At 48.4% G+C, this 21,492-nt stretch overlaps 6 protein-coding genes across 6 annotated transcripts; 2 read left to right on the plus strand and 4 right to left on the minus strand.

Moving 5' to 3' along the window:
- Window positions 1-102: 102 nt before the first annotated feature.
- On the minus strand, window positions 103-1,562 carry PGRI_059440 (AP-2 complex subunit mu; the record flags this gene model as incomplete). The annotated part of the gene is made up of 3 exons (XM_040793657.1): window positions 103-109; window positions 177-1,167; window positions 1,226-1,562. 3 exons carry the CDS (start codon window positions 1,560-1,562, stop codon window positions 103-105), a joined length of 1,335 nt encoding a protein of 444 aa, XP_040648512.1.
- Window positions 1,563-2,872: 1,310 nt separating this feature from the next.
- Window positions 2,873-8,361, minus strand: PGRI_059450 (Golgin subfamily A member 7/ERF4; the record flags this gene model as incomplete). The annotated part of the gene is made up of 5 exons (XM_040793658.1): window positions 2,873-3,969; window positions 4,749-7,259; window positions 7,312-7,699; window positions 7,749-7,797; window positions 7,850-8,361. 5 exons carry the CDS (start codon window positions 8,359-8,361, stop codon window positions 2,873-2,875), a joined length of 4,557 nt encoding a protein of 1,518 aa, XP_040648513.1.
- A 1,570-nt stretch (window positions 8,362-9,931) lies between these two features.
- PGRI_059460 (single-stranded DNA-binding protein) lies at window positions 9,932-10,822 on the plus strand (the record flags this gene model as incomplete). The annotated part of the gene is made up of 3 exons (XM_040793659.1): window positions 9,932-10,221; window positions 10,591-10,679; window positions 10,764-10,822. The coding sequence occupies 3 exons, from the start codon at window positions 9,932-9,934 to the stop codon at window positions 10,820-10,822; spliced, it is 438 nt and encodes a 145-aa protein (XP_040648514.1).
- Window positions 10,823-11,258: 436 nt separating this feature from the next.
- PGRI_059470 (pheromone receptor) lies at window positions 11,259-12,717 on the minus strand (the record flags this gene model as incomplete). The annotated part of the gene is made up of 2 exons (XM_040793660.1): window positions 11,259-12,106; window positions 12,162-12,717. 2 exons carry the CDS (start codon window positions 12,715-12,717, stop codon window positions 11,259-11,261), a joined length of 1,404 nt encoding a protein of 467 aa, XP_040648515.1.
- Window positions 12,718-14,847: 2,130 nt separating this feature from the next.
- On the minus strand, window positions 14,848-15,813 carry PGRI_059480 (class I SAM-dependent methyltransferase; the record flags this gene model as incomplete). The annotated part of the gene is made up of 2 exons (XM_040793661.1): window positions 14,848-15,497; window positions 15,573-15,813. 2 exons carry the CDS (start codon window positions 15,811-15,813, stop codon window positions 14,848-14,850), a joined length of 891 nt encoding a protein of 296 aa, XP_040648516.1.
- Window positions 15,814-16,448: 635 nt separating this feature from the next.
- Window positions 16,449-21,292, plus strand: PGRI_059490 (Mg2+ transporter protein, CorA-like/Zinc transport protein ZntB; the record flags this gene model as incomplete). The annotated part of the gene is made up of 13 exons (XM_040793662.1): window positions 16,449-16,506; window positions 16,589-16,691; window positions 17,034-17,339; window positions 17,406-17,445; window positions 17,493-17,895; window positions 17,952-18,109; window positions 18,172-18,454; window positions 18,526-18,767; window positions 18,828-20,066; window positions 20,120-20,569; window positions 20,625-20,882; window positions 20,937-21,146; window positions 21,257-21,292. 13 exons carry the CDS (start codon window positions 16,449-16,451, stop codon window positions 21,290-21,292), a joined length of 3,786 nt encoding a protein of 1,261 aa, XP_040648517.1.
- Window positions 21,293-21,492: the final 200 nt, after the last annotated feature.

Raw genomic sequence — 21,492 nt, forward strand, 5'->3', positions numbered from 1 at the left:
CAAATAACAAGATGAAACCGGACTTAAGTCCATTGATATCAACACTGCTCGTTGGAGTCCTCTCCCACACGAACCAAAATCAGCTCGATATTTCGAGAAAGATCAGAACCTAAATGAAGCAATTGAGTCAGCCACAGCCACAAACCCCATATCTAATAGAAAGATAAAACACATACCGAATCTCGTAGCTGCCCGCGCGAGTCATATAGCGCACCCACTTGACAGAGCTATAGTTACTCTTCTCAAAGACTTTAAGATAGCGCACCAGCAGACCCGAAGACGTAAACATAAGCAAACTAAACGAAAGACTCAACGGCGGACGACTCCAAGTCTTCTGATGTGTCATAGAAGTAAGAGTAGCCTCAGCATTAAGCACATACTCCGACTGTCCCGAAAAGCGCGCAATCTTCCAGACGATATTGTTCTGCTCAGGCTCATACTTGGCGCGGCCCTGGCTCGTGCGCTCTGTAGTCTTGGCGGTATTAAGCGGCGTGGGGATACGAATAACAACATTCGTAGCGAAGAGCTTGGAGCTGTAATTCGCCTTGATGGCAACGCTGTATTCAACCTTTGTGGTACCTATCTCGCGCACAATCGGGTGCACTTTGAAGGGCAAGTTGACGTTCTCGGTGGCGCGGTAGCGCATCAGCTCGAACTCGCCGTCCGGCGGCACGAAGGAGATGATGCGATCTGCGTCGAATCGGCCCAGCTTCACGCACTGATGGAACTGGCAATCTTCAAGCGTGACGGAGCCTGCCGCCGCGCGCGTTGTCTTCGATGTGCCGAGTCCGTTGTCGCCGCCGGGGTTGTTCATGTTGCTGGAGGTCTCGCCGGTGTCTAGGAGGAGACGGTCGTTCAGGCCGAATTTGCATTCTGGGGTGCCGGTTAGATAGGCGCGCATGACGATTTGGCCGTTGACGTCGGCGCGAAGGACGGTGCCTGTTGCGGACATCAAGAGGTTGACATCTTCGATTACATCGACGAAGGCTTCGTTTTTGCGGTATTTTATGTCGGAGCGGCGCCAGGAGAGGGCACCTGTGGCTTGTTGGGTGATTCGGGAGGAGTCTGTCGGGGAGTTGGCGATGGCGGATTTGACACCTTCGGTTGTGATGTACATTTTCAGGGTATCTGGATCAGTGTTCTGGGGGTATCCGAAGTCGAGGATTTCTGTATCATCAATTATTAGGATTTGATTCTAAGTCAATGGATCTTTTCCACAGCTTACCATCGAGCAGTTCGTAAATCAGGACGAAATTGTTCTTCACGGCCTCCTCATCAAGCTTCCCGAAATAGCTCTTTCCCAGCATAATCAGCCGGTAGAGGAACTCGAAAACCAGCGCGGCATTGGCATTGCTCTTAGTCACAGCTACCAAGTAGATGTTCTCGTGCTTAACATGGCTAAAAGTCGTCGAGCCCAAGGTCAGGATCGGCGAACGCACTTGGGGATTGGAGATGACTTGAATACGGAAGATGTCGGCTAGACGTGGACGGCAGTCACTCCGGAAGGCGCGAAAAATGAGGTTTTCGCCCTTCTGGTTGAATATGAGGATCCCCGAGAGCATATTGTTGTAGTGAGTCGAGTTGCTCCTGAGGATGGAGTTGGAGAGCTGCGGAAACAGGGGTGTGGGGTGGATCGACACCGCCTGAGGTATAAAAGGAGGTAAATTCGAACCCCTCAACTGCAATGAACTATAGTGTTCTATCGCATGTGGTTATACATTCGACAAACAAAACCGATTACATTATTATTCTAGCCGTCTTAACGATTTCTTACAGTTCATACAAACGGAGCGTTTGGTCTATCGGTTCCGATGTGATTCCGAAAGATCACATAGACGAGGGTCCCAAAACACACTAAACCACCTGACAATCTATACACACCTCGCCGCTTCAAAGGCACTGCATGGCTAAATACTTGAGGATGCATAGCATTCGTTGTCGGGGCTCGAAAAGTGACCACGTACCGAAACGAACTCACCCTATGCCTTCACACAATCTGGGCAACATCACGGTCAATGAGGGAGGTTGTTGGTACCATTGACTAGGAATACGGCGAGGGCATATTTCCGCTTACGGTAGCAAGCGGTGGGTCTATAAGGGGGAGGCATCATATCTGATATACTTGACGACGACGAGGATAAGTTTTGGAATGAAAGAAATCAACCCATGTTGGACTGCATTGGTGGTTGAGCTGAGAATACATGCTATACTCATTTTAAACTTGTTCACTTGATACTAGGAGCTGTTCGAATATCCTGTGCTGACCTTCGGACGTGTCAGATAGGACAAGCATTTCATGCATTGCATAATTTGACGCCATGAGCCGCATGCAGTGCGAACTAATGTGTGCATTGTCAGGGTGGGTAATAGAAACTGCCGTAGAGGCTTGTCATGCAGGCAAAGCAAATACCGACTTGCATAAATGCTCAATGTATAAGTATCATATAAACCATGGGCTGTTTAACTTCTATTAAACATCAACACTGGTGAGCATTGAAGCGAAAACAAAGCAAATCCGTGATGTGGTTCTTTTTTCACAATGGTAATAAGTCTAAATGCGAGAATGCAGTGTGACAGCCAGGTATGGACAAAGAGGGTCAAGATGACAATAAGAAAGGGTAAAGTAGCCCGTAGGGGGGGAATAAACAGGGATATGTAGACGAAGCTGACAGAAGAAAATATAAAAGAAAGGTATCAAATCACAAAATGATTAAATGAAAGACCCTCAAAAGACGAAGGTATATAAAGATCCGGTGTCAAAAAAACTGCCGCGGGATGGATATCATGCAGAGGTGCCCACAAAGGGAACAAATCACAAAGATGTACAATCAGAAAGCAAAAGGAAAACGGCGTATACGCCCGACAAACTCCATCAAGATCCAGCCCCAATACCAGTACTCGGCCTGGTATTAGGAGCCGAAGGTGCCTCGCTGGGTACAATGCCCACCTTAGGATCAGGAATCTGAATATCAAGCGACATATATGCCGTTCTCCTCAAGCTCCAAATATGCACACCATCCTTGGCGCCGACCTCACGGTTCCAATTCTCCAACCAAGTCTCGACATTCTGCAACTGGCTTTTTGTCCCGGGTGCATTGAGATCATCCCATACCCAGCCAGTCAACAAGCCCATCACGCCATCGAACCAATTCCGAAAACTAAACGGATCAAACGCCTTGACAATCCCATCATTGACGGTAGAAATCACCCTGCGAAACTCTTGCTCTGACAACAACGGATCCAGAATCTCAGGATACAGATTCGAAAACGTCGGCGCCAAATCACCCTTGATCATCCAATCGCGTCGAATACGAATCACACGCGTCGTCATGTGCTCCCGCGACCCAATAGGCACATGGGGATTAATATGCGGGAAACAGGGATGAGCCGGGCCCCAAGCAAGCTCTTCAGCGACATCAGCGTGCGGGAGATTGGTATTGGATGGGACCGACGCGATCTGGGACTGGGAGCGGAGGGAGGTCTGTGACTGTGCGTATCGGGCACGGTCATTTTGACGAGTTCCGTTCTGCGTGAGATGGACAGCTTCGGGAGGACGCAGGTTCTCGGTTTCCCGCGCTGCACTACCCGCGAACGCCATTTCTGCGCTGGCGAAGTCTTCGCTGCGACGGTGTCGTGGGGGCAGGGCAATGCTAGTCCGGCCACTTTCTGTTTCCCCCTGGCTGCGCTCGACGAGTAGGCTGGTCGGGGATGGGGTTAGACGACTGCGGCGTCGCTCTGGGACACTAAGGAGGGGGTGGGCGTCGCGTGAGTGGCCGAAGCCGAGTGGGAGGCTCTCGTCGGATTGGTGTGGGTGGACACTTATTGGGGTTATTCGTGGGACGTAGTTGACTGGGTTTGCGAGTCGGACTGCTGGCGGGCGGAGGAGCGACGGCGGGCCTGTGATCGGAACGCACTGTCGCCGCTGGGCGCGAACGAATGACGGAGTTGACTCCACTTGGGCGCGATTGGCTGGTTGTAGCAATTGTTGGCGTGGATAGCAGAATGCAGCTTCCTCCCTCGATAGAGGTCTGGGGGATTTTAAGGACGCCGTTTTGATGGGAGAAAGGAGAGGGGGGAAATTGGAGCGGAGATGGAGAGATCGGCCAAGGAAAAAGTTCCCTATATTGTGGACATGCGATAAATGAGTGTAAGAATAAGATTAGAAAATAAATGAAAAAGAAAAGATGAATATGTTGGAGCTGAAATTTTGAGGCGAAATCCTTTATAAGTCCTTATAGAAGCTTGCTTGGCGTATACAAAATCTGTGCTTAATAGATAGAATAGGAAAGATAAAAAAAAGGGTTTCTACAATTCTTATATCAGAGACTCGAAAGGGATACACATCCAATAAATAAAATGCGAGTCGTTTGTAGTTTCACTGTGATTAATCGTCCCTTGTTTCATCGGGACTTTATTGGGTTTAGTACGCTAACAAACGCTAATAGACGTACTATTGTACCTATTATGATGTTTCAATTCAGTCCAAGTCTTAATTTTACTTGGAAGTTCTAGGAAGTTCTAGATATAAAGGAAGTTCTAGGTATAAATTCGAAATATACATTATCAGAGACTATAAGATATCGCCATACTTCATAAAGTCGTGGGAAAAGACACATTCACAATGGCGTGTAATAACAACACCTAGTTATATATATACTAAAAAGAAAAACACAAATCAAAGGGTATCGAGTAAAATAAATGAGCCATGACTGGGCACTACAGTTGTCGATTTGCTGAAGCCTGCATACGCCGCATTGCTTGACGGTGTAGATCCGCCATGTTTCCACGCTGCACACCGTCTGCAATGGCATCGCCCAGCTGAGCAGATGAGGCCTCCCGCATTTGTTGAACAGAGTTCCATGTGCGCGGGCGGTCTACGGAATTGGCCGCGCTGATGGGTGGGGACTGGAGGGCCAAAGGATCTCGCTTCTGGGTAATTTCCTCGCGAACAGACTGTCGCCACGCTGCCATTCTTGAAGCAGACCGGTTCAGCTCGGCAGGAGCTGGTGAGGAGTAAACAGGGAATTGGGGAGCCTCGAGGCTGGCAAGACTGGCTGCAGGGGACTGCATTGTTTGGCGCTGTAGTAGGGCGCGCCGCTTGGAAAGTGGGATATCATCCTCGTTGGGTAGGGCTTGTTGGTGTTCTACCTCTCTTTCTTCGGGGATGGAGAGCGGTGGTGAGATTGGGGAGATGACGGGCGCCATTTCAGGTAGGGACTGGCGGGATATATTGCGTGCGGCCCATGGATCGAAGCGGTTAGATGTTGAGGACATGCGGTTTCGAACCATATTTTCACGGACTGCGAGGAGGGGAGGTGGTCCGTTCCAGCGTGGTGATGGCTCCGTTTCTTTGGGCTCGTTGGGAGTAGTGATTGTCAACAGGGGAGTCGATATATTGCGGATCGACCTCAATCTCGATTCCTGAATTGGAAGCGGGCCAGAGGCTGAACGTGGAATGTTGACTGAAGCTGTCGAGTTATTGCGAGTTAACGCTAGCTTCGCTGTGGTGAGACCTTGGGCACTGGTCCGTGTCTTGGATTGCGGAATATCTGGCGAGGGCATCGATGAGATATAGGCAGATTGTTGATTGTCCATATCATTAAACTCAAGCCTGTTCACGACTGGTGGTGGCTGTGCGGTAAGAGGCGTCTGGAGAAGACCGCCCACATCAACAAATGCTGCAGTCTCGTGAACCTCTGCGTTTTCTGCTTCGGGTTCAGGTTCAAACTTAATTGGCTCCATCTCTGGTGTTTCGGCATCTGCGAGATGCTTGGCCCATTCGTTCGTGCGGTACGAATGGATCACTCGTGAGGTTTGCTCGGGGATGCATTTGACGGTTGATGCATCCAGTTTCTTGAGCACTTTGATCTTTGGTTCAACCTTGAGCTCGGGCAAAGATATAGTAGTCGGTTCTGTGATGGACTCCGGGTTGATAGTTTTGGCAATAGGAGGTCGATCTTCATTGGTCTCTTTCACCTTATCCTCTCCTGTATCTCTCAGAGGCGACGACTCCAATGTAACTTTGGGCTTGACTTCATCGGTCTTCCTTGGAGCATCTGGAAAGTCTGCTTGAACAACTGTTGGCGGTGTTTCCGGCGATTTGGGCTTCTCCGACACCTCGGAAATGCTAAACTTCCCCAAAAGAGTGCCAGCGGGAACAGTGCTCTCGAAGAAAGACACCTGCGGAGCACTGTGGCTGACAGTAGTTTCTTCGGGGGTTACTTTCTCCGTATCCTTTTGGACTATGGCTGTATCGACATGGAGTTCAGTATCTGGGACAGCTTGTGCGCCATCATTCGACTTGACCGCCATATCTGTCGAATCCTTCTCTGGAACTAGCTCGGCGGTGCTAGTTTCTTGCTGTGTTGGTTGCGTTTTCTCAACGCGATCATGAACATCCGCATCTGAGATAACACTCGGACAGCCGTCGCTCATCTCATGGATATCATCCACAACTCCCAATACAGAAGAATTGTCATCGTCATGATCCACCAGATTCTCTTGAGACTCTGAAATAGCCATCACACCATTGCCGCTCCGCAAAGAGAGCCGCTTCAGCAATTCTGTTCCAGAGAACCGTTTTGAGCGCGGCGTACCAACCTCCGAGCCGATGTCAGCACCGTTCTCGGAGCATTCATCATTGCCCTCGCCAATGATATGAGTACCAACAGGTGTAGAAGGTCTCGGTATTTTCCCTTCAGAATGACCCTCCTTCTCTGCACCCTTTCCGTGATCTGCATCCCATGACTGCCTCTGCTGTGAGGGATCCTCCTCCGGCACAGCCTCAAGTTCACGAGCATCGTTTTCACCGTGGCGGTTCTTCTCGCCACCAGAGGAACTACCAGAAGCATCTGGGCTGTGCATTTCCTTTAATTCTATCTCCCCCTCCTTATCGTTGTCAGAAGCCTCGAACCCATCCGAGCCCCGTCGCGAGTCACCGACAGCAGTCTCTGAAACTGAGACGGCTTTGCTATCTGCAGCCTTTCCGTTTCCGTAAATAAGTTCCCATTCAGCGCGCTCTTGGATATTCTTTTCCTCGAGGCGGCGACCGGCTTCGGCATCTTCTTCCTCGATCTTTCGGGTATGTGCCCGACGGGAATCTTCTTCTTTAGCTCTGCGCTCCTTGATAAGATTCCAAAGTCTGACCTGGGAGATTACTCCCAGGACAGAAATAATTATAGTCGCGGCGAGCTCAACACGGATACCACGTGTCACGGGGTAGGTGTCCGTCCTGAGAGGGAAGACATTTTGGTTCAATCCTGGGTCCGTCAGTAACTAGGAACAATTTTGAAAATAGAATGTTTGCCTTACCCCAGATATATAGCCAGAACTCTTTCAGTCCAGCTCTACTGTAGCAATCGATTCCAATGACCAAGGCAGTTGCACCGGAGAACGAGGTGCACCCGATCAGCCCGTATGGCCGTGTATGATGACTGAATGATAGGGAGTAGAATCCAACGGTAAAGGCAATGATCATGCCAGCCTTGGGACCACTTTCAGTAAGAAGACCGCCAGATTCTAAGGCAAGGAACCACATGCTCAGGCAGAAACCACCCAGAAGACAGCCCAGTCCCTCGCAGATTTCTCTGAAAACGAGCGATAGACCACCAAACACAGCGCCAGTGAAGAAGACAGCGACGAGATAGCCACCCTGCACGGCGTTGGTTACCGGTGGGCTCATCACATAGATAATCAGGACCTTCATGGTTATCAGTTTTGTTCGTCACTATTTCCCAGTATAAACTTACGGTAACTCCTAAGGCGCTGAGGAATGCGGTTGAGAGGAAGATTTGGACCCTTTTCTTTGTTAGTAAATGCCGTTATCATAAAAGAATCAGAACGTGAATACCATTGTTTGCGAACACCAATGAAAGTCAGCACAGCCCCGAGGGCTATTAGTATGAATCCCCCAACACCCCATGCTGGCGTGATTGTCGGTTTAATTGGCAGACCACCGGAATATGTTGGCCTAGTGGAGTCTGCCGCTTCCTGCTGAGAAGATGCAGTTGTTCCGTCGAGTGATGGCACTGTAGAGGTAGCGGAAGCGGCAGAAGTAGTCGTCGTGGCATTTGTTGCGGGATGTGTTATAGCAGCAGTTGAGCCAGTAGTTGAGGCAGTAGCATCTGTCGTTGTAGCTTCGGTGGTTGACGCATCAGTTGCTGCTTTTGATGTATCTGTTTGAGTTGTCGTCTCTGCCTCGTTGACAGTATTCTCTATAGTCGTAGGATCCGTTTCTTTTGCCTGTCTGACCTGAAGGTTCGCAACTTCAACATCGCGTCGTCCTGGGCCCAAAACGGGCGCTGCCAATGTCCCTAGTAGTAACAGGGACACTATTAAGGTGAATATTGAAGACCACCGCATCTTGACAGACTTCTAAAGCAAAATGCAATCTCCGTAGAGAGATGTCTTTGGTTATAGACCAACACGCCTCATAATCCCACGATGTTAGTCACACGATTCACACGCGAAATCAATGCAGACGGGGGTACATGAGTAATAATAACACAATTGAATTAAAAAAAAAAGAAATATAATTGAGGTGGCGTTAGGGAGGCATAAGGGAAAAAAAAAGGACAACAAACGCAGCCCTAAATCACCCTATAAACGAACAGGAAATGTATTTGAGTTTTTAACACAGCAGAAAAGCAGAAAATAACATGAACACTCATATTACCCAGAGAATATTACCACGCGGGTGTACCTGAGCTATCTAATTTGTCTCCACCGATCGAGTAAAATGGAGTAAAATGTCGATCTAGTAAAGATCTCGGACTAGCATCGCTTGCACGGACCAAAGAGAAAGAGAGAAGATTCCAAAGTCTCCATATTGTGGCTTAATTGTCTTTTCGACTATTTCTCTTCAACCATGAAACGTGTTTTTGTCGGCTCTTGGGACTATTGTAATTTTTTTTCCCTATGTTGTACTTGAACAACACACTGCAGATCCGAGTGAGCTGTCATATCAATCGCTTATAACAGTTCACCGTCATTGATATTCACGGGTTCACCGAATAAAAGACTCTCCACGGGTGGCGCCGCTATGGCTATCGTAGCCGATCTATTCAGTAAGTTTGGGCCAATTTGACAATTTCAACAATTTCATCAAACCTTCACCTTTGACCTGACCAATCTCACCATTGTCCTGCAATACGTGCAGGGCTAGACCCAGTTAGCCATTGTTGATGCCTCGCAAACGCCCCTGCAGCGACGTGGTTGGGCCGCTAATTGGCGATGTAAGGAGTTTGAGACAACAGACATCTTAATTTATCTTCGGCCTGCAAGTGTGCAGCTCCACTTGGATTTGCCCTGGCCGATCTACCTATCGGCTGCCATATCCAGTTTGGTGCGCCTCCTTTACTGTGCAATTATATCTTCGCGGGACAGCCGGATGTGATGAATTGTGATATGATCAGGCTCTATCAAGTTTTTTTAATAAAATTCATGTTGTATACCCTGACGTGTTCCTGCTGACATTCAACATTGGCGTATAGAGGATTTCAAAATAATAGTTACAAAATAGGCTCGTTTGATTTGCATGTGTTTTCTTTTTTTATTTCTTGCTTTTTACTTGACTCGGGACTTGATACGTTGGATTTATAATTCTGGAGCTCATAGCTGTCGGCACCCGATGCCCTACAACATGGATAGGGGGGATTCCGGGGTATAGGTAGCTCTCTAGCATGAGCTTATGAGCCTCGCCAAAATGACCACGGAGTATCCAATTTCAGTTTCATATCAATTGCAACCGAAATCTCTTGAAACTAAGTACTAAATAATAATATCCAACTCTATGAACTCGATGATGGCATATCACGTCCGAAAGCGGTAGCCCCCAGATCACGTGTCGTGATCGACACTTATCAACAATCGTGCCAAAACAAATCCCAATCCATCCTGACTATAATCCATAATCAACATCCTCCATCCAACCATGTCCGCCTTTTTCTCCTCTCTGCGCCCAGCCATGCGCATGGCTGGTGCCCCCCAGACCGCCCGCGCCTTCAGTTCCTCGCCCGCTCACTCCGTCGCCCGTCTGACCCTCACCGGCCGTCTCGGTGCAGAGCCCGAGCTCCAGGCCACCTCCTCCGGCCAGGAGATCATCAAGTACAACATCGCCACATCTCACGGCAACCGCGACAACCGCCAGACAAGCTGGTGGCGCATCACCAACTTCGTCCCCGAGGGCCCCCAGCGCGATTTCGTCCTTGGCTTGCAGAAGGGGTAAGTCGATACTCTTGCTACATTGCTGGATTATGCGCGATAATATGGCGCATTTGGATGGCGTCTTGTCTTTGGGTGTGGTGTTGCTATATGCCTTTTGGATCCGGCAGGCAGTCTATACAAATGGAGAGCGAGAGCTTGCGCTCATGCTCGCGCTTGAAGACTGTATAGGGATCGTGCCTGTTTGGAGATGACGTGGTTTTGGTAGTCGGCGACGCACCTTCGGATAAGACTTCAGTCCTTGGAGTCGTGTTTGTGGAGCAATAGGGGTTGGGATATTGGATTGTCCCAATTGCCTCCTATCCACTCGCACCAATGCAGCAACTTGAGCTTTAGTTTGATACAGATGAGCTAACTTTCTTCCTGCAGAACTCTTCTGTACGTCGAAGGTGATGCCAAGATGACCACTTGGGAAGATGCCGAGGGCCATACCCGGTCCTCTTTGAATGTCGTGCAGCGTATGTCGATCCCCCGTTTTCTCAATTTGCTCACACTCTCTGGGAACAATTTAAAACTCAAGGTTCGATCTAACGCTTTTCTAGGCAACCTTGAGGTCCTTAAGCGTCCCGATAACGGCAGCCACGGCGACGAGTCTCACTAAATGGCTTGGTCGCACTCTGTATCAATTTGAATTTGTTGCTAGTTTCATTTTGGGGCTGGTAGGGCTGAGAAAATCCTCCTTTGTGGTGTGATTATATTGTACGATTATACCCTGAATACACTTCGTTTGTAGTGAATAGATTCGATCTTCGTAGTGTCTATTTTTCTTGCGAGACTAATCCCAATATATATTTGGAAGGTTCTTCATTAGTCTTGCATGTATATCGGTAACCATTGAATCTACGAATAAACACCCTCTAACATATTAATTCACTTTCTGTTCATTTTGCACGAGAGCCACTGGACTCCGCGACGAATTATGTGTTATGATACTTAAGTACTACTCCGATGTACAGCAGAATCCCATGATTCCAGACCAACGCAAATCAGAAAACCGTAACAAACCCCAGATACAATCCGGAAGAAGAACAGATCCACTAGACGTGAGCCCTAACCTCACTCTGTTGGCTAATAACCTGCCGCACATGAATGAAATCCCTATTAATTTCCGGTGAACAAGGCCCACTGGACAAATCCCGACTCTCACGACGACTAGCCCAAGCATTAGTGCAAACAGTCTGTGAAGGGCCGGGCAGGTCAGTCAACAGAGTCCCATCGATATCCTGACGATTGTGACGTCTGTTAAAGAGTGACCAGGGCAAACTACTCCATCGAGACTTTTTGGGCGGTATGCAGGAGCTATGATGGGACAAGCGCGAAGAGGTCCCCTTCTCAAGGTCGTTGTAAGTGCCATGTGTCGAGACAAACGTAGCGACAGATTCTTTCTGGCGGGAGAACAGCGATCTGGCACGGGAGCTGATGGTGCCGACAAGTGTTGTGGCTGTTGAGGCGTGTCCGCGAGACGGGGTGTGTGTACTTGTTGGAGGCTCGATGCTCGGGAAGCAGGAGCTCAATCCGAAGTACCAGAAGACTGTGCTGTACATGCGCGTTGCGTCGCGGCCGAAGCCGAAGAAGATGAAGATCATGAAGCCTGATGCGACGGGGGTCCAGCGGTCGAAGAAGACGGTGCCATCGATGGGGTATTTGACGATGGTGTTCCATTCATTTCCTCTGTGGATATTGTGCCAGGAGTAGGAGTGCCATGGGAGGGAGAGGACTATGTCGCTGTAGACAACGTAGCCTTGTAGTGGGAGGATACAGACGAGCATTGATAGAGCAAGGAAGAAGAGGCGGAGGAAGCGGGATTTGCTGAGATTGCTGCTGGAGGCGCGGATGATGTTTGCAAAGTCGCTTCGGTACTTGTGTACACGGATGAGGACCAGGCCTGGATTGTTTAGTTAATGGGGGATGGTTGCGTGAAGTTGGGGGTATATACTTACAGCAATAGTATGCTGCAATAAGGCAGATAATCGGCGGCCAGATCCATGCAAAGACGAGACTGACCCAACTCTCGTCGAAGTTGTTCACACATCCCGAGATGGCAAATAGCAAGTATCGACTCTTTTGCCAGATGATATGTGTGATCATTGCGATGACTGGAACGACCACACAGAATAGAATCTCCACGAACTGATTGCGCCAGCGTTGACCTTTGCTCGGGACTAAGGTGGCCCGATCTGTATCTAGTACGAGTGCAAGACTTCGAAAGATGCATACTAGGCTTCCTGGGATGCCCACATAGCCAGCAGTCATAAATTTGACCTCGATATCACAGAGACCAGCCCCGTCCCACCACGACTCTACGTCGTCTGTGGGCCAGATGAGAGAATTGATGATATTGAACAAGTTGAGGAGAATTGACCAGAAGATCAGACTGGTAGCAGGGAAATTGCGGTTCTTTTCATGCAGAATTAATGGGGGAATAGCCAGAACAATGGAGAACGAAGATAGAATTGGCAGAACCACAGCCTGCGGGAGTCTTGGGTAAATATCCATGACGGCAATGGATGTAAAACAAAGATTAAAAAGAATATGTCGGTCAAGTGAGCCTCTTGTTCTCCTGCAAACTCATCAAGTGAACGAGGAGATAGGATGAAAGAGAGAAGAATGCGTTGAAACCATCCTCTCTCGATATAGGATGTATACCCAGTCAGGGGAGGTGATTGAGCAGCGATGTCTTATTGAGATCCGAATAGTGAGAATCAGGAGGTTGATTCAGAGCTCAAGACATCATGCCGTGAGTAAAGTCATGTACTATTTCCCAAGAATGTATGGGCCGCAGAGGCAAAATTCGCGGCTGGGGTGACCAGGCCTTGCCATGTCTGCGACAGGCAAAGAAACCTATCCATTGGATTAGCATTGAATTTGACTAAAGAACTTACAATAATAAGATGAAAGAAGATGAAAGAAGTTGAATAAAGCAACGTGAAGTATATGGGTTGGGTTATTGTGATTGAGCGAATAGTATGAGGGGACACCCGTCCGGATTTGGGTGTCAATAGACCCGAGGAAGCGGGGATTTTATTCATTTCGATCCGCCTGATATTTTTGTCGATCTGGGGAGATTAATGATTCATTATTGATCTAGACTGTTTATTCAGACAAGACTGATCAGATTCCAGTGAACTCGGAGTTCATCCTCGACGGGTACACACCAAAAAATAATAATAATAATAATAAGAAAAAAAAGAGTACATTAATTTTTCTAAATTTTTGTAATTTCACAATTTCTTTAATAGCACAAATCCAAGGTTAACGCGCGATAGAAGTAGTGAGCTCTTGGACTGAGATGGTAATCCCGAAGGCCAGTTGCCTTCACATTCTGCAACATGCCAGACCAGAATTTTCGAACAAAAAAAGAAGGCGGCCCGGCTGATCAGGCCCGAGCCTGGGCATTAATAACTTTAAATTGCAGTGTAACAGCAATTCGATTTTCCAGACGAACTCCAAGTTCCGAGCTTCATCGGTGTCTGAGCTCCGATACCTACGCGATACTGCAAATGTTAACCTCGGGGCTCGAAATGACACCCACAAGATAACCTGGAATTCATCGGGTCCATACTCATTCTTTCAGTGGTTTATAAAGTCCGAAGAGATGCCACTTCGAAACCGCTGTGATGAGAGAGTATCATGGAGAAAACGGCCATCGAGAAGGCAAACCTTTCGCCAGCTGTCGCAAGCGGAAAGAATTGACAGTTTTTACACTTTCAAGTATGAGCTCTATTGTGTGAGTGAATTCGGATAATAGTGCTTTATTCCTTTCTCTCCGATGCTTTATATTCAAGCTAAGCTAACTTTCTTAATATTAATCTCTTAACTGTGATCTACGCACCTGCAAGCATCTAGATATCCTAAGAGTTTGACTAATATAGCGACTTCTTGTCAGTCTTCTCTATTACAGTATGAAATTTAGTAAAAGTTTCCATAAAAAAGGGGGATTCGAAGGCGTCAAACCATGGCTTCTTCGTGGTTTGTCCTTGTCCTACGACTTGGTATATAGTATAACCCCTAGAGTTTTATCTATATAATATGCTTGATTAGTCCTTGCCAACTCCTATGGATGGGATAGAAAAAGTTTCAGTCCTATATCCTGGTCCATTTACGCTAGTAGTTCTACGCTAGCATAATTTTGCTAGCATTTTCTATTTTGGCTATATAGAACTACAAAGTAATCAGGGCTACAAATAACAATGATACCGTGAATGGGAGGCCAGAACCCGCTTTTGACGCTGTTTTAAGCCGCTCACCGTGATCGGTCTGGGCGTCGCACTGAAGCCCATGGACAACTCTACTGCCACCATGCTTCGGGCCGTGCCGCGCCCGCCGGCCCTTGTAGGTTTCTACCGGTGGCTCGAGTGACCTTTCCACTGCATATCCAAATCAACGCATTGGGAAGAGCAAACCACTGTCATTCCATATCCATTGACGACGAAAAATGGCTTCTATTCGCAAAGCCGTTGATATTTGACCCGTGAAGGTCAGTCTGCGGCCGCATCCGCAAGCCGCAGGACATATTTTTCTACACCGCAAATCTCAATTTACGTTGTTCAAACTTTCAGGATATTTAACACCCTCGATTAAGAGATTGGGCTTGGAAGAGGGCTAGGAAACACTCAGTTTGCCCAATCAGACGAAACTAGCAACCCAAACATCCATGGACCTGACTCCTTTCCGACCCCCCTGTATACCCTCCAAGCTCGCCTCACACGCATCCCGTGACGCAAGAACCACCGCCCGTTCCCTCTCATCACTCACTTGCTCCTCCACTTCCCTTTCGAAAGAGGAATCAAGACAAGCAGAAACTTCCCATTTTCCGTCCGACAACTCCTCCCCACCCTGCACGAGGGTCTCACTCTCCAGCTGCCACCCAGCAGCCACGGCCAGCTCGGTAAGCCGCTTTGGAGACAGCACTGTGCGGACGTTCGATTCGCTGTCCTCGGACTTTCGACACTCCAGCGCTGCCTGGGTGAGCGCAGCTAATACGTGAGGCTGCGCAGAGGGGTGTGTCGCTACTAACGACCACTCCGCAAGGAGGAGACGCTTGCTGTGCTGCTTGAGGGCACGGAAGGTGGAAAGGATGAGCGAGGGGGAGGCGAAGTACCATAGGGAATGGGCGAGCACTGTCGCGTCGAAAGCCTTACTTTCGCTAGCAGGCGACGAGGTGGAAGAGAGGAAGGAGAGGTAGTCCAGGGGAGTTTGTTGGACCCAAGTGATGCGCCCACCTAGCGGGCCTTGCGAGATGTGACCCTGTGCTTGGCCGAGAGTATACGGGGAACCTGTAGGAGCTATCAGTTGGCTGCTTTCCGCTCACACAGGACAGGTAGTAGGGTCAGAAAAGCTAGAGGACTCACCATAATCCGATTCCGCTGGATCGACTGCTACCACTCTTCCCTGCTCGCCCACAGCATTAGCAAGGACAGTCGTGCAGTCTCCTTGCCCGCATCCTAGTTCCAGGACCTTGGAGTCAGTGGGAATGTTCCAGTGCTGTAGGAGCGCCAGGCGGTGGATGGTTTGGGAGTGCTGGATGCCGAAGTGGTTGGGGTCGTGTAAGGAGATACGGGCGATAGAGGCGGCGTCGAGTTGAGTGGACATGTTCTGCTTGGGTGTTGGACACAAGGGTGAATTTTGCGTAGGTGATGGAATTTGGAGCTATAGTCTTTATTGCAGTAAAGAGCTGTGAATGGGGACATGTTATCAGACCTGGAGGCCTGGGAGCACCCCCGGGGCCCCCAAAATTAGTATGGTAAGCTACTGATGTGACATATTTACTGTGACAAAGCCCCTCTTTCAGGCACCATAGTACTTGGATTTAGATAGGATAGTTTGCCATTGAAAATTTCATAGGATTGACTTTGTTTTGACGTATACAAGGGTAGAATCTATCATTTTTTTAGCTCTAAACAGTGTCAATTATAGGTATTAGAATGCCTTAAATAGTTAGGATAAATTGTAGTTAAATGTACTTGTCCAGGTAAAAGGCTTCGTAAAGAATCCCAACCCCGCTTTTTAGATTGTGGGGGCAGAATTGCTTCGTATTCTTTGGTGTTCAACAAGTCTTGGGAAACAGAGGCCGATTCAGCTCGCTAGCTTTCCTCTTCCTCTTTCAGACACTGACAGTTACCAGTATAACAGGGTCCAAAGTTGGCAACCAAGGCTTGTGAGTAAGGATACCCATCCAATCAGCCGTGAGACTTGAATGAGCCTACATAGATCTGTCAGCTCGGCCAATGCAGTCGCGGGGTGAAAACTCAGCCACTCTCAACCTAGCGCTTTCGACACTCTCCGGTTGAAGAACTGCAAAGTCCTTGCCTCGTGTACTGAGTGTATCGTTTGGCCGCGACAGTTCTTTTAACTGCTGCTTCTGTAGTGATGAATAACGACTCGGGTGCCGACTTATCAACAAACGAGTCAGAAGGCCATAACTCCGCTTCTAACTCCGCTTTTGACTCTGCTTCTGACTCCTCCTCCAGGTCAGTCCAAAGCTATGTACGATCTCGTCCGCAGAGAGATGCCAGGGTGGCTTTTGCGTCGCCAGACTTGTCCTCGGAATCATCAGCGACCGGATCGGAAGTGGAAGTGTTCGTTCCTCTTGGAGCAAGAACACGAGCAAGACGTCGAGAAATAAGTCGACCAATAGTTCCACCACGGCGTAGTTACAGACCCCAACCGAGTCTCCTGGATCACTCCGATACGCGCCATCATACGGCTGCCTCTAATTTCTCAAGGCCATTTCTTCGTAGCTCATCTCCAAATCGTCGATGGAACCAATTAAGAGGACGGGATATTTCCATAGACCCGACTCCAAATGCCAGGCTAAGGCCACAATTAAAAATCTACGAAGAACTTGCGGATGACTCTGATGTCGAGGTAGTCCACCACATTATCGGTGTACGTCCCTCTCGCTCTATTGACAACCGCGGAGATAAAGAACAGAACTGGCTCGGACGCAAGGTGTTCACGCATCAATCCTTGTTTAATCAAGATGAAAAAGCTTCTCTGGAGACTTATCGTATTGTCCAATCACGACTGATCCCTCGCTCTGAGGATTACTTGCATGACCGAGCGATTCTGACTTACGAGGGGAAACCGGCCTCATCTGAGACAGAGATTCGATGGGTGTATGTTTAATTTCATACTTTCCTTCGTTTTGTCGACGAGGGCCCTTACTAAACAAGTACAAACAGTCACATTGAAAGTAGTTACATGGACCTCGAGTTCTTTGAGGTGTGGTCCCCGCTGATATTACCAAAGATTCGACTAAAACATTCAAGCTGGAAGCTCTGCGTCAGCAAAAGATTCCAGAAGTGACCAGCACAATTATCCGCTCAGCATTCAGATACCTCCGGCAACGAAATGAAAAGTTATACGTGCACGGGAGGTTTCTCGATCCGACGGCGTTAAGCTTCGTTGCCAGGGATGAGGATCCAGAAGGATTGTTAGTACAAGAATTGGCATCGATTGTATTCTTAGCTTTTCCGTACTTCACTCTCGAGCCACTGCGTGTCCAAGACCCCACTTCCGCGGAACCGATACACCCGGTCAGAAGTCTTCTTCAGTATCATTATTCTTTCCAGTCGACTGGGCAGCGAGATGCAGATCAAGTTGTTTGTAAAGTTCGAGAGGTGCCGGATGTGCTTCATGTGCCCCAGACATGGGTGCTTCTAGTCAATGAAGGTATGTACGGATTGATCAGGGTTAGCCAAATTTGACCAAATTTGACCAATCTCTAGATTTGATCCTAAGCATGGGTCCGAACAGCCTTGATCATATTGGAGGGGAGTATGTTTCCCTTGAAAAGGCCAAAGCGGGTGCAATGACCCAGATCCGATTGATCGACTTCGAAGGGAAACAGTACTTTCTGCCAAAACGAAGCTGTAAGACATGGCTGGTGAGTCTCCATATTGAGTTTCAAACTTATATTTCAAGGCAACGACTCATTCAGTAACATAGGAGTTTGTCACCATGTTTAGCACAGTTGAGAAAGACGAGACAGTGTTGGCTTCCTTCATGAACGGCTCCTGGAGCGACGAGTACGAGCTACGGCTTGGGAATGAGCTTATCTCGGAAGAGAACTGGTCAGAGGCTGTGCTCTATTCTGAAAAAGATATAACAATCCACATCGTGGAGAAGCCCCGGCGGACTATGCCTCATCATTTGCGTCCATCGCGGGAGTATAGTAGGGCCCAATCTGACCCCAGACGGAGGTCATACTCTCCTCGATCAACAAACTACGGTGAGTCCGTCTTTGAAGGTTGCACAGCTTCCTCAAACATCTGTACAGATAGACTGACACGGCCTCTACAGACAACAGGATGAGAAGAAGATCGTTTATGAATTATGCCTCAAATACAACACCCGACGACATTCTCATTCGACATTCAGCTTCCATCAACAATGGACATAGAGAGGACAGCGACTTAATACGCCAATCCCATACCGATGTCGTAAAACGACATGCGTGGCAAAGCGACAAGAAACCAATTCGTTTGAAAGATTTGGATGGTTTTGAACTGAGCATCCCCTGGCGTGTTGGTGGAACCTGGCAAGTATGATCACCCTTGCTCTTTTTGCGCTGGGACGCACACTAAAAAGCCTGACTCGAACAGAAAATGCACTCCGTGGTTGATACAAAGATGCAGAAGAGCTATGAGTCTCGGCATGCTTATACTAATGGGGACTATATATTGAATGGTCCGGATGGGCCCATCACGCCTGCAGATTGGGACGAAAAGATCATTCCTGGATGCACGGTTGAGCTCAAGCTTACTAGACCCGGGACTACTGGACGAATGTCGAGGCCTCGCTTTCGCTATAGGTACCCAAGGCCTTTTCCCGACGACGAGAATTCCGCCAATACTGCAGCCCAGACATTTTTATTTACTCCAATGCCTCCGGAAAGAATCGACACATCCTATCGAATAGAGTACCCTAGGACATCTTCACATGACGCCTTGGCCCGGGATGTAGGCTCTCAGACTCCTGGCGAGTCCAACGAATCCGTCAGCGATCAAAATATCGAGGATGTTGCGAGTGAGCCCGTTTTAACGACAAGCGCATTGCAGCAGCCTGAGCCGTCGTCACATATGGCTCTGGTTCTCTGGCGACGCCCTGCTCTCAATTCGGATACAAACTTTCACACAGCAACTGGCGAACAATCTGGCGGAGTTCTAAGCCTACCTCGAAGATCTACTGACTCCCAGAGCTTTGTTGAGGATAGTATCCCTACTGAGAGACCCTCCCCCGATGACTTTGCAGACCATTTTTTCCCTGTTGGAAGAACCTCAAGCGATTCTCGGCTTTCATTTTCAACAACTAGCTCGGATGAGCCTATCAGGCAAAACTCATTATCACAACAATCAAGCCCAGAGGAGCCTGCAGCAGACCCGCAGCCAGACAATGGAACGGAGACAACACCAGTGTGCCCGATATTTGCCTGGGAGGTTGCAGGAAGCGATGATCTACCGCCTACCCCAATGGAGACAGGTGCGTCAACGTTTGGGCGCAAAGATGCGGATAGGGCTATTCGCGCTATATTGGAAGAACGAGAGGCAGAGGCAACACTGTATCTCCTGAAGCACAAGCAAGAAAACAACATTTTGGACTCACTTTCTAGGTGTTCAAGGAGAGAAGTCTTTGCCGAGATGGAAGTCGCTCGCACTCTTCTAGACCGGTCTTCAACAATGGAAAGATCTGCTAGGAAAAGGTCAACGCGGAAAAAGCTAACGGTGATCACTAACGCGATTGAGATTCTGGATGCGTTCGTACCTGCACAGCATCATAATATCTATCAATATTGGTTGATCGAGAAATTTTACGGCGCATTGCTAGCAATGACATCCAGCTACGTGAGTTGTTCATTCTTCTTCTCAGATGGGGGAAAGTCTAATCCTTCAACTAGTTTAGCGATGCCTATCTCGACAGAATTGGCGATCGTATATCCTCATTTCTCAAACAGATCAGGCAGATTCACGCTCGGGTCTCAGGCGGTGATGAGCAATCCCGGACCTTCTACCTTCCTAAGGCCTTGGTCGATGCCTTCAACCCCATGATAATATACGTCTGCATTTGCAGTCAGGTGCCGGATGAGCATCGACCAGAATGGGGTCTTCTCCAACGCCACGCGAGAAAAATCTTGAAATCTCTTAAGTTTGCCGAATATCAGCTCATTTCAATGATCCATGCTGGCGACTTCAGCGAAGCCAAAGTTTTCCGACGCGTCAATGCCCAGAACATCATGACCATGGTCGCGGAGCGCCTGGTGCGGATACCGAATGAGAATCCGAAAGGGATATCCTCGTCAGATGGGTTCAATCTTCTGCAGATCTATCGACAGTATATCCTGGGTCTGGTACGAATGGCAGGCCTGTATGCTACTCACCATTACACTAGCTGACTAGTAACAGGAACTACAAGTTCGCACATCTCCAAACGCTGAAATCTTTGACGAAATACAACGACTCCGAGAAGAGCTGAATATTGTCCACACCGTACTGGACCAGCAGCTGGAGGTCCTTAACAAGCTTCGTAGGGTGTGGACCGGTGTTAGACATTTCAGTAACCAAGTCAACCTGTCAAGCATCCGCCAAGGCCGCAGGGTGATCAAAAAAATGAAAAGTGATTTGGATGAGCTCGAGGATATGGCTCGCAGAACATCTACGCTGGTAAGTTGTGCTTTCTGCCTCACACATTCCATCTCAATTGACCACCTTCAACAGCTACGGTCTATGATCGAGGTGCGCAAAGAGTCGAATAGTAAAGCAATCACCATCTTCACGGTTGTGACGGTCATCTTTCTGCCTCTGTCGTTCGTGACCTCCTACCTCGGCATGAATAGTATTGACATCCGAGACGGCACATTCAACCAGACCTTGTTCTGGATTGTGGCCCTTCCTAGCGCTGCTATTCTCATCTCCACGTTGTGGATTGTTCTTAAATTTAGGCAAAGACTGAGGAGATGGTGGCCTCGTCGAAGACTACAGAGATCACTACGGACGATTGCATTTTGGTTCCACCGACCCACTACTATTGTTCCCAGTGGTTCCGCATCGAGTCGGACAAGGAGAGAAACTGATTCGGGATATCTAAGGGATATTGAATAACTATAGGAGTATCTTTCGGGATACAGAGAAAAATAAATGACTCCCCTGTGTATGTAGATATAGCCGTGATGAACTCCACTATCTGTCATTTATAAGAATATTTGAGTGACCGCTACGGCGGCGAAGTATGTGGTATATAACTCAAACGTTCAGGAGCACGCGGTCGGTTCCT

The sequence above is a fragment of the Penicillium griseofulvum genome (assembly GCF_001561935.1).
Source record: "Penicillium griseofulvum strain PG3 chromosome Unknown contig_95, whole genome shotgun sequence".
NCBI lineage: Eukaryota > Fungi > Ascomycota > Eurotiomycetes > Eurotiales > Aspergillaceae > Penicillium > Penicillium griseofulvum.